Source organism: Macrosteles quadrilineatus, unplaced genomic scaffold, assembly GCF_028750875.1.
Source record: "Macrosteles quadrilineatus isolate MER2022 unplaced genomic scaffold, UCM_ALF_1.0 Scaffold_9__3_contigs__length_116548681, whole genome shotgun sequence".
Classification (NCBI taxonomy): Eukaryota; Metazoa; Arthropoda; class Insecta; order Hemiptera; family Cicadellidae; genus Macrosteles; species Macrosteles quadrilineatus.
Window position 1 is genome coordinate 103,589,958 of NW_026542602.1, and position 18,806 is coordinate 103,608,763.

Below are 18,806 nucleotides of genomic sequence, written 5' to 3' on the forward strand. Positions count from 1 at the left end.
TTAGACAACACACACACAACAACAGCTTAGAGCAAAACATGTTCCATTCTTTAGAAAACTTAACTTCAAAAAAGTTCAAACAAGAATGGTCCTCTTAAAGTGTATTAAAGTGAACAAATGCGAATAGGTTAGAAATGAAGATTTTTTGAAAGTTTTTAACGCTTTGAAATATACCACATAATTACTAAGTACTACTTTAGTATAAAGCGTATAAAGTGTTTTGTAAAGGTGAATTTTGATTTGAATGGCGGGTGAATGTTAGTGGCTATATAGTCAGAGGGATTACTTCGGACATTATCCATCTCAAACTATAAATACCCCCGCCGCAGCAAACCTGCCGACTAAGCGAATTTCCATTTGTCTTAATTGATTTTCAATTAAATATATTTTAATAACATTAGGTTAACGAGTACCTAGGTTTGCTGCTACAAGGAAACTAATAAAGTGTGTTTTTTTTTGTAAAATATTGATAGCTCAGTACAAAATAAATAAATTTGATCAAAATACAAAATATATCCACAAACAAGCAAACTACAACATTTGACAATATTCTCCATAAAAATATCATGGGAATTTTAAATTTACAATTTTTTTTAATTTTCTCCATTACTATTAACCGAACAAAAATACTTTTACATGCTAAATTAATTGTTTTTTAAGCTCTTTAAAAAGGTCTGAAGAGAAATTGGGAAATTGTGTGTTTTGAGGGTCAAAAGTGAAAAAAACCAATTTTTACCCCATAAAAGCCCCCAAAAGCCCCGTTCCCATGGTCCGATCATGCTGGTTCGCGAACTCATTCAAGTTTATCCCGCTTTACACCTTTAAACCAAATTTCATAATATATATATATATATATATATAAGTCTATATACATATATAAATAAGTCTATATGTATATATATATATACATATAAAAAAATTTGAACGAATGGTGTTTTTGGCCTCTGGGGACATCAAAATGAAAAAGTAAATCGGTCCCGGGTCTAGGTCTTACCGTGCCACCTACGGTAATAGCTACTTTCCTATAGGGAAATTCGCTAAAAACAAGTTTTCTCGATGTTTCGGGATCTGGATTCTGACCCCGTCTTCAAGAGAGAAGGTACTTCAAGTACCTAAAAGTGTGTTTTAACCAACACAAGTAGATTTCTAATCCCATTGTAAATAAAAAAAAAAACTAATTTTTCGTGTCTAGCTCATGTAGACCCTTTGGTGACACTGGGCACTGGTTTCAACAAAATTTGGTTTCTATTATTTAAGGGTTAATTTTTTTATTTGTGCTTACTGTTTGGTTATATAACTAGGGGACGAGTTATTGTTTATGATTGGATCGTATTATTTGTTTAAACGAGGTTTTAAACTATGAAATACCAAGAAACAAATTGTAAACAAAATACGACTTCTGCGGTACACCGTATAGAACTAACAATAAAATTGTCTAGCTGTTCCATAAGGGTGAGAAATCTACTGAGGGGGTATTTTTTATGTATGGTTTCAGGTACTTTCACACTTAAGAACGGGATCAGATTCTAGATCCCAAAACGTCAATAAATCTGAGCTGTTTTTACATTTTTTTAGTGAAGTTTTCCATCAAATCAAGCCTCGTAGAGAATACGTGAGACGCTGTCTTGTGTTTGCCTGTCTCATTTGTAGTTGACGTGTTGCTTGATTTGTGTAATGTTTCTCTTGCACACAAATCAGAAACACAGGAGGAAATATCTGATAATTCAAACAAATATGAGTATTGTCTTAACATGATCTTATCCTTTATTCGTCACCATTGTAACTCTAGAACTAGCATTAACATAATCTATAAGGAATTAAATTTAAATATACAGCAATGTTTCCCTTGTATCAAGAACAACAGATTTTTAGAGTATCCTTCTTATACTATAAGTGGGTTATAACAGGTTTGCTATTATTTTTATATTAATTACCGGTAGTTTATTATAATCAAATTTTTGTTTTAAGGTTCAGACCTTAATAGCTAACCAAATTACAGTAACCACTCAAGCGTTAATTATGTTTGGGATTCATAACATCTGGAAATACGTAATCTTAAACGCTTCCTAGACAAAGTGAAATAAACGTAAGCAAAAAAAAAAACTTTTAAAATGAAAATTGTGAAAGTGTGAATAAACGTCTTTTATTATCTTTGCAAGTATAATAAAAGATTGAAAAAATTCGCAGAAAAAGCCATGAATAAGATTAGGTACTGAACTGCTAAGGGGTTTTCTTCCAATCAAGCACAACAATCAGTATGAAGCTTTAATCAAATAACTAATAAACTTATTTTATATTCTCACACATGTGTGTAATGTCTGGAGTAAATTAATGGCTCATTGGTTAAAGCCACAACATAATCACAGATACAGTGTGATATAGTGGTTGTTGTGGTAGCAACTGCGACGATATTAAGGCCGCCTCACTTTAGTGAGCTCAGGAAATTATAGAGCAGGAAAATCAGGGATGTTGTCTGGAAAAGTATTTGCTACCTACTCCATCAATGAGACGAAAATGTCGAGTTTGTTGAGTGAAATGGTTGGGATTATTTAATTTTGATTTGATTCTGTAGTTTAAACTAAGCGTAATTAGCGTTTTATAAAATAGAAAGTTTTTAATACATGAAAATGTAACGATACTTAAAGATGATGTTGAAATAATTATACACGTTTAAGTTGACCAAACACATAAGAACATATCAAGTTTAATTTTTGCAATAAGGATAGCCACAGAATTCAAATTCCAGAACGATAAAATTGCTTGCATTAGATTATTACCTGGTTTGTAAAATGTGGAATCCAGAATTTTGATTACACTTTTTGTGGCACGAAAGCTTGACTTTATTAAAACCACAGCCCAGCCAATATTATTTTGGTGATGCAATATTCGTCATAAAATCAATTTTGAAAAGTTTGGTTTCAATTTTAATAACTAAAACTACGTGAAACCCGTCGAAGTGGATGGTTACTGTTGAGGTTTCAAGAAAAATAATCTAACTACCAATCGATGATTAATAACTCAACTTTTTTTAACAATTATTACTGTTGTTCGTGATTCAGCACCATGCTTTAAGTCCGATCTTAATAATCAATAACTCAGATGCAAGCTGGCACTAGAATAAAGGTACTTAGATCAAAACATATTGGATATGTTAATTATAATTGAGTAAATATCTAAAATTTAATTCCATATCTGAAAAATAATCAAATTTATGTTTTTTTATTGAGAAATACAGTATCTTGAACTTAACTGATTCAAACGATCAATATCTCAAATGAAAGCCTTCATATTTCTAGGAGTATTTTAAGACAAAGACCTAACAAAGAAGAATTATAAAAATGGAGTTACGTATCATTGATTGTAGAAAAGTCCTAAAACAATTATGATTATTGTTGATTTGTGATTTAGCAGCCTGCTTTACGCACTTCCGATCTTAATAATCGATAGCTAAAATAAAAGCTGTTATTTCACTGAAGGTTCTTAGACTTAGACAATAAACATGTAGGATAATGTAATTAGAACTGGTGAAATACATCTTTCATTGAAGTAAGATTTCGAAAATAAAATAAAATTTATTTATTTTGATCGAGTAATACAATACATAAATGAAAGATGATGCTTGATGGCAAATATGCGTGTGCATACCTTTAATTTAAGACTAAAAGTATGCAAATCAGTCTGGTAGAAGAGCGAAACGAACACGGAAAAGAAAGACCAAATTTAAGTCCTATAAGAAAGATACGGACCTAGTTATTTAATAATATATTATATATCCACCTTTTGTATAAATATTATTAACATTTGCTGATGGAATTGGTATAGTTTAGGGGGGAAATGGTTTAAAATATGGTATTTATATTATTGTATCTAATTTTAAAAATTTTTTGAAAGCATAATTTATTAAGGTTGCTAAAGTTCATAATCAATCGTATTGGAATGTGGTTCGTAAATACGTTGAAAGGTGCAGAGTTAGAGCAAGCACTGAGCCTAACATTTAACCGTCATTGAGCTGTAAAAGTACTTAAATTTTCATTAAAGATACAATTCAATTTGTTCTTTAAAAAAGGAGGTTAAAAGGTGCCCAAGGAAAGGGGGAAATTGTATAGAAATTAGAAATTATCAAAGGTTGTTATATTAATTTTAAATGCATCCACAATAGGGGAGGGCAAGGGCTTGGTTGAAACAGTTCCACGTAGAAAAAAAACTGTGTACAGAATCATTCATTCTTAACATGGAACCGGTAACAATTAGGCCTATTCAATTATTTACTTAATAGTGTAAACTATTTCAAATCAATTCCTTTAAATTTCGAAACCAGTTAATTATCAATCACTCATTCATTGTTTCTTGTTATGTTCTTGATAGTTTCATTTGACGATACAAAACACGCCGATTCTAGCTCACAAGTTGTGCAACGTTATGCTGAATGTTTTGTGTTGGAATGTTGAATGTAGTATGTCGAAGGAGCAAGAAACACCCGTGTTCTTACTCTAACATCTGTGAGATAGCTCGGGTTTTGTAGTCGTAATACGTAGTTTATGTGCAACAAAACAACTTGCCGATTGTTGTGCCTTGCATTCACAACAGCTGACAGCGATTACTGGAGTAGATGGGCGGAAAATCTTAATAAGCATCAATAATGTTTGACCTTTAAACCATCCTTTAAAATATTCTAAAATGAGTTTAACTGCTTCGATTATCTAAAAGTGATTGGTTGAATTGAACAGTTAAAACTCAGTATCTTTATTAATCCATCAGTAGTTTTTTTTTTTTTTTTAATGGTATTGAACTTTTATGTGGATCAGACATCAAAATAGTTTCAACATTGTCGTGGCCATAATACAACAATTGCCATTTTTAAATTCAATCTAAAACGTGGGGCTTAGTTGGAGCATTAATTGTTTGATTGGACAAAGCCAAGAAAAAAGCCAAAACTGATGTGAAAAGGGGTGTAAAATTAACGGTAACACTAAAGTGGTCACGTACTCTGATAACTGCTGATAAGGGCGGTCATTTTGGAGGGAACAGCTTCCATCCGTTGTAACATAATTGATTTCCCAATCCTTAAATTGCTATAACATATGTTACTTCATCCAATCACAACTTATGGCTCCACTGAGGGGAGTTCTCAATATCCTTTGTATGAAAAGGTAACCATTTTAGCAGTGAGATAATTGTATTTTTTAAATTTTAACAGTTTCCTGTCACACCTAAAATGTGTTGGTGACAACTTATATTACTTAGAATGTTTTCTTGATTTACTAGGGTAACAAATAATTTAATTTTTATACTTTTCATGATCATTTGATTTCATGGTAGGTGCTGGACATAAACAGAATCAGATCTAATAAACAATACAGGTTGAATTATTTGAATCGCATTGGTATATAATATGAAACCACAACAAGCCTACATACGAAATGGATTTAAATTTGTTTATTTCGATTTTTACCTAAACATTTCCATAAACAAGACAAATTTATTCCCTATTTAAGGAACATAACGAAGCCATTATTTAGATTTGCCCCCGTAGTAGTGGGAATTTTGTTTTTAAAAATCAAATCTTAATATTATTTGATGAAATAAATACATTTGCCAAATTTATCAAAATTTATACGTAATCAAGCAAACAAATGGTCCATACCTCCATAAGAATAGCAATTTAAAATTTACCGTTTTTTCATAATTTTTTCCTTGACCTTTAATTAAACGATAATGGTTCAGTTATCAATATCGTTTGTATTTTTAGCTGTACACGATGGATGCAATAAAAACTTTTATGTTTTAAGGGTCAACATTTGGAATCAAAATTGTGATGAGTTGTTAATCATCATTACACCTAGTTCTCGTTATCCGATCTTGCTGGTTTGTTAATTCAAAGAAGTTTATCCATGTGCATAATACCTTTTTGATGAGATATTAAGCATAAATGTGTAATAATACCAAATCTCATAAAAATGCATTTCATAAAACGTTTTCTTATGTAAATTTTCATGTATAATTTTTGGTCCTGGGTCTAGGCATTTCCGTCACACCTGCGATAATATCTTCTTCCTTATAGGGAAATTTGTAGCGAAACCGTCCAGCTAGACAGGAAATTGATACTGTACATTCCCTTCATAGCTTACTTTAAGACTAGCTGTGAATTGAGATGAAAACAATTTTAACAACAAAACTCAGTAGTTTTAACGTATATAGGGATCAAACACCCTCTAGAAAAATATGTTGAGATCAACCAAACATTGATATAAATATTTATAAACATATCAAACATTCATAGGCGTTCAAATCAATCGTTTCCAAATAAACAAAGCTACAGTGATAAAAATCAGCTGTAGAGACAACAGTGTAAGTTTGGAAACAGGTGTTGTAATTTATGACGTCATGAAGAGGCGTCCCGGGAATAATACCCATGACTTATGGCGGATTACGTCATTAACTTGGCCCAACTTGAAACTTGGGATAATCTCAGAACAGAGTAAGTTGTGTTCCAAGGGTTTGGGATTTATTTATAACCGAGTATTTTGATGAGCTTTTTCACTTGGATTTTTTGTCTTGTGCAACTTAAACTAACTTAACACATCCAATTTTGATTTGTTTATAAAAAGCTATGTTACCGTAAACGTTTTAATTGGTGGGCGTTATTATTTAATTTAATGGAGTCTATCACTTCCGAACTACAATGTTAAAGAATGTCAACAGTTTATTTCAGATTTTCAAAAGAACACGATCTAATTATCAAATTATAAAAATTAAAACTCAGATGAATAAAGAATAATATAAATAATGAATAATGAATAGAGAATCAAAGAAATTATAATCTATCTATCTATATATTAATAGGCAAGCATGTTTCTTTTAAACCTTTTTTCTCAGCTCGTGTGTATCGTAGGGAAAATCTACGCATACCGTTAGAAAGCTATTTTCCTGTAGGTGTGCAGAATCCCTTTATAAATTAAAATAGGCTCAAAAATAAGCACAAAAAATGAATTTGAAATTTAAAAAAATTAACATGGGTCTTATGGGTTGCTATGGTGATAACAAAATAACAACACAATATAAACAGAAAATCAAAACAAATGGAAGACATTCCAATCACATGTTTTATTTACAGTGTGGGATGAAAATAGAGAAATTTGTACAATACATACTTTTGGTCGATTTTTCGACCACGGGGCGTGCTCTCGTATTTATTAAAATAAGTGTAAGTATTTATTGTAGTAAAGAATGAAACCATTGGAATAACACTTTTTTGTCATTGGTACAACTTATAAATTCCTTGTTATGTTTGAAGCTCTATATGCTCCACACCACAAATGTACATTGTTCAGGAAGTTAAGTTGATTCACTGATGGTTCATAATGATTCATTTATATGTATGGCCTACAATGATTAAAGGCGGCCACCATAAACTGAATTTTTGGACCACTATTAAAATTTAGATTATGAACTATTATAACGGCTTCTGAGCTTCTGTATATGTTTGGTGTTACTGTAGTAAACACATCAGGCTTGAAATGTATAAGCAAAGTTTCACACCCAGGGCCCCATACACGGTCAATATTATTTCACAATGGGGTATGGGCTATATTGAAGGCGAAAATCAGATTGTGAAATATATTGAGTAAATACAAAAAGTTTAGAAAATAAATTACTGTACAATCTCCAAAACATTTAACAGAACTGCGCAGAAGCCTGCCAGTTTATCTGCTCGAGGTAGGTAGTTTTTTTGTTAAAATTGTGTTTTAACATTTTAACTTAGTGAATTTTTTAGTATTGAATAATTATGAGTATAATCTAGAAAGTTTTTAAAAGTCACTTGCTGTACCTATCCGAAGCTCATTCAGCAGTCTTTCATGAGTAAAGTCATTCCTTTTTTTCAACCAATCCTTCTTCCATATCCTCTTCTTTCTATTGATCATCAACAATGCGACCACCGCATGCCAATCACGCATGATATGATAACTTTACAAGTGAGTACCCTAATAAACGCTGAAACCAATATTGACGACTAGCACAACCGCGGGCTGTGCAAATCTATTGAACTGTGTATGGTCGCTCTTTAATAAGTTTGCGCAATATATTGCACAATATATATTGCCCGTGCTTGATAGTAATGGAAAGTGATAATATTAATGACCTAGTGAAAATATTAATATTAATGTCCCCTTATTGTTCTGCATTAATAATAATTTGCAATAACGAAAAGAAGATAGCAAATATACAACTTATTTTAAAAGACAGTCTTATAATGTATTGTTTGGTAAAACGAAAAATAAACACAGTGATTTGTATAATTTAAGGTCTTTTTACTAACTGATGTAGTCTTTAAATCAGTTATCTAATATAAGCGATTAGTAAATATTTATAAAATTTGAAACTGCAATCCTGAATTAATTAGTTCAAACACGACTTATCTTGATGTTCATATTATGCTTGCCAAAAGAAAGATGTCCTCTTTGGTTTCACACGGCACATGTTTAATTACAGCAAGACTCTAAGCAGATGATATACAAAATATTTCACAGAACAGTATTTGATCTTTCAAAGCATTCAAATAAATATTTTAGAGTTTACATATTATCAAGAGGTATTGATAATATAATAGGTATTTCTTGGTACTCATGTATAATGGCGACTCTTATAGTTGGAGAAGAGGTTCGTAGTAGGGTAACTCTGTTTAAGAGCTATTGTGTATCCAGTCAGTCCAGATTTGGTTTGCTAAAGGCGGTTATATTATCAACACTACTTCTTCAATATTAGTTATAACACGAATATATCTATATTAATTACGAGTTTGCTTTTTATTTGTTCACATAATTACTCGTATCAATAAAACACAAAGGCATCTCTTAAAAAACGTCCTAGACGTCGAAAATTGGTTCTGAAATGAATTACTTGTTTATTGAAAAATTTAATCATGAGATTATGTCTACTTCACTGAATCAAACCACATTTTGTTACTTCATGCTTTCCCAAACAGTTTACACTCAATTAGCGTAAACATTTTAATCAGGATTTTGTGTAAGAATTTGGACTACAGTAAGAAAAACGTGTGTAAGAGTTCTCATCTTACAAAATTTATCAAACATTACGATTTACGAAAGACGAGGATACTTGGTATTGAAATTCGTTCCCAAGTGACATCTTCCTTCCTCACCTTCCTTCCAAATCTTCGACCCCTAGTAGCCAGATAAAATAAAATGTTGTTTAAGAAATTCAACAATAGTATGTGCATCATTCGGCTGAGTTACATGTGGTCTGAGCCTGGAGTTGTTAACAGCATATTCTATTTTTTCTTAATTTTGTTGTGTGTATTTATTTACTTTTATTATCTTTTATCAATCTATGTATGTTTCTCAGGTAAAAACATGCAGTCTTAAAGAGTACTGCGAATTTTTGTCCATACGTAGTCAGGAGATATATTTTCAAATAGTTTCATAAAATAGTATATTAAATCCATAAATTACTTCTAAGACTTTCCTATATACACACATCCAACTTTACCATACATAAACCACCCACTCAGGAGTTAATAAAACAGTCACCAAACAAAAAGTCTTATAGGAAATTTATGATCCGTCAGTTTATGAGATAATAAAACCAGGAGTTCCACTTAAATTGACTTTTGACAGGGCCGTAAAAATCTTCTTGGAGTAAATTTCAAAATAAAGTTGATTAAACTTTACTAACTCAATACAAAATGCAATATTATGCTATTATTTCCTATTAAATATTTTAAAGACATATTAAAGGGATATAAAATATAGAAATACAAGTAAAGCAAATACAGTTTTTTACTCCACTCCACTAAATATGTTTGTTTTGCTGTTGTCAAGCCTGAAATCTTGATGTCGTGATACTGTTGTAACAATACTGTGAAAGGAATATCGGCCGATAGACGTCTAGTTTTATGTAGATTATTTTTTAAATTTACCGATTTTATGTTAAACGCCATGAACATAACGAAGAATCGATTCAGCCAGGTCTTCCGAAATGAGAAAACACTCTCCAAAGTGACTACATTTTGCATACCTAATCTATAAAGGTTTATTATAGTAATGGTTAATTAATTTACCGAGTAGTTTTATGTTACAATATATTATAACAAAAATAGTTTAGTTTGCGTATAAAAGAGTTGTTTTATTGTTGTATTTATTGTTTTATCTCTCAACTCGTGTGAGAGAAATATAATTATTAAACCAATACATTAGGCATGCATGCAGTACGAGGGAATCTGCGCCCATATTGCACAGTTAAAACAGGTGAAAAGCTTGTTTTCGAGGCAACATGAATCCAGTACAATACCTATTTCAAGTTGTGTTTGTTTGAAACAGTTATTGGGTGAATAGAACTAATTATTTATAATAAATTTGTCAATTTTAGATCTATACTATAAAGAGTGATTTGACTAACTCAATTAGTGCACAGTCGTACCTTACTACAACGTTTTTATTAGTTAGCTTTCTTGTCTGTTCGGTAAAAATTTTGCAACGATTTCACTCCAACTTCCCGATGTACTAGAGACTCGAAACTTGAAACATAGCTCACAAATGGATGACAATGCAATATTATATCATTTTATTTTCATATTTCCCTTGGTCTACGCCTCATGGAGTTCAACATGTTCAATGCTTACATTTTGGAAGAATGTAAATACATCAATTGAAAACAGCTGTAAATACTTTAATTTGACAGTTTGTTCAAATAGCAGAGAACCCTTTGGCTTGTGGTGTCCTTGTGGAAGTACAGTGTCTGCTCCCGAGGGATTCAAAAGTTTTAGGATTATGAGAATAGTAGTAACAGAATCTGATTACAGTTAAAAGGGTTAATATACAATATATTTAATATATTCTATATTAACGAGTAAAAAGTAGAACAAAATAAATAAAACCTATTAAAGTACACCTTTTTAAACGAACTAAAAACTAGAAAATAATTTATAAATACAGTATGTGGAGGGGAAAAAATAATATTGTAAGATTAAAAACGAAAAACGTGGGCGTATGCAATAGATAATAATAGTTGAATAGGTGAAGATAATAATTGTAAATTATCTATTGCATGCACTCCACGTTTTTCGTTTTGAATCTTACAAGTATTTATTCTCTCCACATATTTATTAATTATTTTCTACTTTTTAATTAGTTAAAAAAGTGTGTATGCTATTTTTTTGCTAAGTTTTATTTTTATATAAATTATTTTTTAATAGTTAAAAGAACTATGCTGGTCAGCATAACTTTATCTTTGAAACCGGTCTCTAGACATAAATTTAATGTGAGGGGGCGAAGCCCTAAAGCAAATTCCTTTCTTATTACCGTTTGCAGATGCGCTAGATCATAAGATTTGAAATGACACTTCAATCGAAACAATCGGTTGAATAGGATGTAATTTGGTTTTTGTTAGTCCAAAATCTAGCCAGTTTCCATCTAAAATAAAACATTAAACGTTTTAATGTAAACAGAAATTAGAGTATAAGAAATTGTTTACCTAGTCAGGCCCATAATAACCTTGAGTCAGGCCTACTTACGTGGTGCAAGTAATTTAAAACCAGCTGAGGCAGCGGTTAAAATGTAATATCTATGTACATTTAGGCCCTAATGTTAAACAAAATTACAAAATTATTAAGTACAAAAAATTCTTATGCACATATAGGAACATCTAAATACATAAAATAATGTTTTAAATATATTATTTGTGTGAAGCTGTGGTATTTCTGGATATAATAAGAACGTTTAATAAAAACGTGTTTCAATCGCCATGAATGTCTTTAGACTACACCATGAATACGTAGGTCTTGTAGGAGAAACGTAAAATATAGGACCATTAAAACGAATTTTAATTTTTCATGTACTTTAAAAAACTTTTGTAAATCTTACAAATACCAACCATTTTAATAATAGCATTATAGTATAGACCTTAGAACCATGTTCCAGTGGTTGTTCCAAATTCTCTGATAGGCCTACAGAAGCTAGGACCGTCTTTGAATAATAAAAATATTGTTAAAACCCACTTAAGAAATAGTTGAACACCCGATTAGAATTAGAGAGGAAATAAAACAACTGCTAAAAGACCAAACTATTTATAATAGAAGACGGTTGGATCACACGCATTTCGACATCGACATGTTTTAACGATAACTAGAACGAGTTTACGAAAGTACACAAAAGATTAAATTTTTAAAGTCGAGAATCGAAGTCGACATCTGGAAGAAACTGGTTTTTGTAGACCCACGAGAGCTTTACGTCAATGGGCTGAGTGTCGTCGTAGAGCGAGGGGGCCTCGGTGAGGATGGTGAAGGTACCGACGATGGAGGCAATGGTGAAGATCCAGAGAAACAGTCTGTCTAGAACCATCGCGACGAAACCCCAGTCCTGGTCCTCCTGTGGAACAAGAACAGTAGGTGATAAATGAGAGTTTTGGAGCTATGATGACGTCATTATTATCGTTGCTAATAATTATGTCACGTATGAGAAACGGAGTTGGCAGTAGATATAACATTCATATTTGTAATAAATTACATTGCTTTTCATGGAGGATGTTTATGTTTAGCGTGGGTTAAGGAACCCACTCAACCTGATGGAAAACTAAATTGCAAATTAGCTCAGTGAAATTGTTCTTGTACATATTTTACGTTAAATTTGTGTAACCTTATAGTTTAAATCTCAATGCTTTTGATTTTGTAATATAAACGATTGATTATACTCGTAATAGTAAACGATTGGTGTTTCATATTACATGTAACAATTTACTGAAAACCGCACTGGTTATGTATGATGTACAAATACGCTATTACACTTTGGCAGTTTTTTAAAATAAATATTCGTTAAAAACACCGATATTCGGCATAAAACTCAAGTTGTTTTCCTTGGACGCTAAGCACGAGCCTGGGATTGTTTTTCAAATTACTTCAGACTAGACCTAGGGGTTGCGGCATTATCTTATAGATAAAATTCATTGGTGACTTGGCGGGGATCGAACCCTTGACCTCAGGGACTGAAGTCACACGCTCAAACCACTACGCCAGCTCGCTCCCCGCATAAAACCCAAAAGTTATAGGCTATTTTCACGATCATACATTTTATCAAGTGTATGTTTTTAATGACATTTCCATATTGTTATCTTATATGGAGTTGCATGATCTATGGCCATAAAGCCGTGACTGGCACGTTTGCACAGATGTTTTTTTTTTAAGGATTTTATATTGTTAACACAATTTTCAAGAAAGGCAAGTTAATTTTTATACGGAAAATAAATAAAGCATTGCTGGGACAATTTATCTGTTGCCTTGTACTTTACAGCTTTTATTGGTAAGAGAAAGTTAAAGCCCAAGATGGTTATGATAATTCATTTGAATGCAAGAGCTTTAAGGGAATAGGTTTACTAAATTTTACATTTTGTCAAAGAGAGACAATGGGTATTTAAAGGAGATGGTTAAGTATGTTTAAAAAGCATTCGAAGGAATCTACTCGTTTTGCTTGATGTAGTTAAGCAATAATCATTGTTAAGGTAAGTAGGATTCTAAGATTCTAAATTAATCTTATTCATCCTGAACATTGGATATGTATTTATTACAAAAAGAACTAAATAAATCAATATTATGGAAATATAGAAAATGTAGGTTCTATTAATAGTTTAGCTTACCTAAATAAAACATTTGACTATTAATACAACAACATAGAATACAAAATAGAGTTTTAGACGCTAGTGCAATATGTGACTGGCTCACACAACTAAATTCTTTTTTAGTAAAAGATTAGCGACAGCAGAATGTCTTCTTCTGTATCCAATAGTCAATGATAACACTCAAAATATGTTTTTGAATATTAACCACTATTTGCCATTCGAAAGGCTTCTTTAAATGTTAAAAATGACATTAAGTAGCTATCAAATGTAACTGAGAAACATATTATAAACTATAATACTTACCAACTACATTCCTTTCAATGTGTCAACTATAAATTCTGAAAAAGTAGTTGACAATAGAACAGTTCTAACACACCATGAGTGCAGCAGCAGAAGTGTGCAAACATTCGACACCAAAAGTCAGTCATGCAAATTTAAACTGAAAATGGAACTTTTTAGGTATATAGATAATTCTTATAATCCCTCTTCGAGTAATATGGGGACACAAATGTTTACACCTTACAGCACATTTTAAATTTATTCGTTAATAAAGTTGTAGTTTTTTTTATTAGTGGTGGATCGTTTATTCAATTTGTGTTAATTAAATTCATGAATATTTATGAATTGAGTTTTATTTATATAGCACAATAGATTTATTTATTAGATTTTGAGTTAATTTTAGGTTTTAATCTTGTTTATTTATTAATTTTATTATTCATTTTCATATTTAAATTACAAACAACTACCTAAAATTGTGCATTGTTTAGGGTAAATGTATATACGCCTTACCTCCGCATCACATTTATCTTGTATGCTGGCTCCTCCATTAAAACTCTGGCAATGTTATAAAGTTGTAAAACACGTTAAGTACAAAATCATTATTTTAGGACACTTTACTCGGTTATTTTGCTTGGAGTAACGTATTTAGAGTTTCGCACTACACTTAGTTTATAATTTCGAGTTAGACAGGTCCAGGTATTGCGTGCGGTAAACACGCGATATTTCCACGTCTATGGGCTGCGTGTCGTCGTAGAGAGCAGGGGCTTCGCAAAGGATCAGGACCGTGCCTAAGAAAGAGGCAATGGTGAAGACCCAGAGGAAGAGGCGGTCCAGAACCATCGCCACGAAGCCCCAGTCTTGGTCCTCCTGTAGAACACAGAGTAGTAGGTGTGAAATGTGGGTTGTGGTCAGCCTGACCTGTGTGGTGGGTGTACATGGGGTTCTGGGCTGGCCGGAGGTGGGCTAGGAAAACGGTCCTGAACAAAATCGCGAGAAAGCACGGCTGAAATAAACAACCAAAATGACTCAACCAAGGTTTAATTTAGCTCAGTGTATTGATTTGCGCGTAGGTCTATGAACCCTTGTAAGAGTATAGTTTCGGTTAAAATTTTGTGTTAATTAGTTTAATTAAAAAAAAAAAACTTCTTAAAAGTATTGTATAAAATAAATCAAACCCATTTATTAAAAAATACATACTGTATTACATTATAAAACAGTCCATCGCTATTATACTGTATTTTATTTCTAAAACCAACCAATGCTGGAATTTAAAATTATTCAAGATTTCGTTCATCTCTTAAATCGTTTAAATGTTAGGCGACCGATTAAAAAAGAAACCCTAGGGAAATCAAAATCTACGTATTATGAATTAAGAAAAACATAAATATAACATCCCGTTTAAATAATCTGACAAAAGAAGAAGTAAAATTAATTCTTTGAAGTATTGTGTATGTAAATTTCAAATGGTTATAAGTAGAAGATAATCGTAAAGGGATAGTTTTAAAGATAGAGGAAAATAGAAGGAACACAATGCCAGAGGACAGAGAGTGAGAAGAATATCACAATAATATGAACACATCAAGCACACACAAAGCACTAGCCTAATACACCACAACCAAGCAGCAAGTAACAAAAGATATACCTGATTTGACAAGCAGGCTGTATTTAACTTGTAAAGTGTTAGTTTGTTTGATATAATATGTTTTACACAGGAAAACGCTGATAGTAATAATTGCATGTAAAATGGAAGAAATAAGTACTTAGTAATCATCACTAAAAATAAGTTGGATTGTGAGCAGTTACAAACGAAATATTATTACATGTTAATGAGATTCATCAAATTATTTGAGGAGAGTTAAAAGTTGTATTGAAGTAGTTTTATAAGGTTTGTTTTGAGTGGGTTTCGATTATAAATGTTGTTTTTAAACAAAAAATATAACAATTCAATTCTGATTTAATTCTAAATAAAAGTACTTATTTCTTTTGCTTGGTTAAAATGCTTATTTACAACTATTCCTTTTTAAAATGTTGAGCCTAGTAACACATAAAACGTATTATAAATATATAGTTTTTATGCATATAATTTGCACAGTTTTTTATTGAACGTCTTTTATATACTTCATTTCCACAAGGAGGTATAATTAAAACTCTTATCCAATAATTAAATTCCTTTTTATAGGTTTTACCTCATTTGAGAGTGTATATTGGATACAAGAACTAAAGGGTTTTTCGATGGAACACATCTATACTCATTTAGTTAATTATATATTTTTTATATTTAATACATTTAATAAATAATAGTAAAATGTACTACTTAATTTAGTTGAAGAAAATATCTTTTAGATATCTCTGGTATTTGTTTTTCGTGATAATTTGGAAAATGTAAGAGTTTGTTTTTTATTATATCCATGACCTTTTAAGCATCTGATTTTAGTATCCAAAATAATCGGAAATATCCATGTTTTATATAAATTACGATGTGTGGTATGATGTTTATAGAATATTTTTGTAGTAGATATCGTTGTCTGTGTAGAGGAGCCGATGCACATGCGTTACCTCTCCACACCGAGTCTTACCGCGTCAAACTCGTCCTGCCTCTGCATGTGATGTTGTATGAAGGTCACGTTATGAATGGCCTTCTCCAACTCGAAGGGATACTTTTTCCTGACGGCGATGTCACTGATGCTGTCGTCTAGCCCGACCATAGAGGGCAATCCGTTGTACCCAGAACCTCCCAGGGCTCCAATCAAACCACTGAACCTGTTGATAGATATGTATTTACAACAGTGGTACCATACGTATCTCCGTGTGAAGACAATGACACCCTCTTATATAAGTTTTTTTTAGATGAATGTGAATGTAGGGTGAGTGTAAAAATGCTTTGATTTTTCACTGAAAATTAATATTTGTCGCTGTTTTATTGGAGAGGACTTGAGCCCAAGCCCAATAATCAGGGGCAGCTAAGTTCAGTCCTAACTCATTAAAACATTTTGTCTTTATATAATTTCTTATTATTGATCAGTAAAGAGCACTTAACACTTTTAATATATTTAGCTTTGTTAAAAAGGTAGGCAGCTTTCCCCCCTTGCATTCCCCAGTCTATACATTGGACTCGACCATGTACGCAGAATGTATCCAGCAAAGCAAGGCGTGAGCCAAGGTGCACACAGCCACCTTACATACGAATGTCTTCATGTTGTTGGTGGGTTATGAGGTGCAGTAGAATAGCGAGTGAGCTGTACTGATATAACTTAGTAATGGACACCAGTGTAGTATCCCAACCACCTACCACAGCCATCTTGGGACTTAAGGTCCATCCCGCTACTATCTGAGCCATCGGCTCGCCAATTAAGCAATGATAACTTGCAAAGGGGGGGGGGAGTGCAACATAGGTCAAACGATCTCCCTCCGTTTAGCTTGTAAAATCAGTAGTACTCATAATCAGTAATCAATAACTACTAACCATAAGAACTAGTAGACAGATATAAGACACATTTCGCAAAATACTTAATATTAAGTATTTGTCAATTAGCAATTCAAAATAACTTAATATAATTTAGAAAAAATAAGGTCACTTATTACCAATTTAAGTGTTGGAGTAAGATTATGAAATAATTATTACATACCTACCAAGTCATGATCTATTTTGATAATGCTTGGTTTAAAAAAGACCTCATTTTCGAAAAGCCATTTTCAATAAAAAAAAATACGGTCATCACTGTAAAAAAACATTAAAACTTACTTTTTAACTAATACAAAATAAAGTTCTGGCAAAATAGAGAGCTTTGCAAGCAACATATCGCTCTCAAGGGGACAGTAACACTCAACATTAGGAGTTATTGAAGGAGGAGTTGCTGGCGTTAGTTGCCAATCAGAAGTTTGGCAGAGCACCGTTCAATCCTACGGCTATAATATTTTAGGCAGTGATATCAGCATTATAAATGAGCGTTCCATCACACACGTGCATTCACAATATTAAGCAAGGAAAATAATAAAATAAATCGGCCCCGGGTCCAGGTTTTACCTTAAGACCCACGGTAATAGTGTATTCCCTACAAGAGAAATTCGCTAAAACAAAATATTTAGTCATAATTTCGTTTACAGGCCCGATTGATTTTCGCATTATTTATTCACATACGTACTTTAATTTTCGACAAGATCTTTTAGGATGTCTTAATTATTCTTTAGGCAACAACATTATCAAAGAATCCCCACAGGTTCATTAAGGGAATTATAGCGGCAATAAATATTTTGTAAACTTTTCTTTCGTTCATGTGTTTTTTTTTAATTGACAGTTTAACAGTAAGACCTTTTAGTTATGAATACCATCAAAACCTTTCTTAAGTTACTGTCCAAACATCGAGCTTAGGGGCTTCGTGATTTCATTACTTCCAAAGATATAGGGAGAAACTGAATTCATAATGGCTAGGCTAATTATATTTTAGGATGCATTATGTTCGGTGATTGGGAGAATTCGAGAGAACCAGTGATTTTACCTGTTAGTATAGTATAGTACCATGGTGGTATTAGTTCTGCTCGTCTTACCTGTTGGTGGTGGAGGATGAGTGTAGACCGTTGCAGCCACCCGGCCGTGGAGGGAAGTGCCTCATAGAGTCAGGGGAGGACGCCCCCGAGGAGTTGGCGGCAGCGATGGCCGCGTTTAGACGAGATCTACACAATGAAAATACGATCATTGCTTTTATATGATATTTATAACCAACGATATAACTAAGCAAAGCTGTTCAAAATGCATGCGGATAAACTACTAAGAGGCAAGTAAATACGATTGTAATTGTAAAAATTAATAACTCACGTGTTCCAGTGTAAACTTTGTGTTAATGTCCTATAAGAACACCATTTTTGGTCATAATGAGTGTAGTACCTGTGTTGTGGTGTGGCCT

The 18,806-nt window shown here is 32.2% G+C and overlaps 1 protein-coding gene across 1 annotated transcript in view; it reads right to left on the reverse strand.

The window, feature by feature from the left end:
• Positions 1–12,066: 12,066 nt before the first annotated feature.
• Positions 12,067–18,806, reverse strand: part of LOC129004097 (acetylcholine receptor subunit alpha-L1-like) — a 57,560-nt gene continuing 50,820 nt past the window's right edge. The window contains exons 7-9 of the mRNA XM_054432491.1: positions 18,451–18,576; positions 16,482–16,665; positions 12,067–12,383 (exon numbers count right to left, since the gene is read on the reverse strand). Coding sequence (XP_054288466.1) covers positions 12,180–12,383; positions 16,482–16,665; positions 18,451–18,576 — 514 coding nt within the window. The 3' untranslated portion in view covers positions 12,067–12,179. The remainder of the gene's footprint in view (positions 12,384–16,481; positions 16,666–18,450; positions 18,577–18,806) is intronic.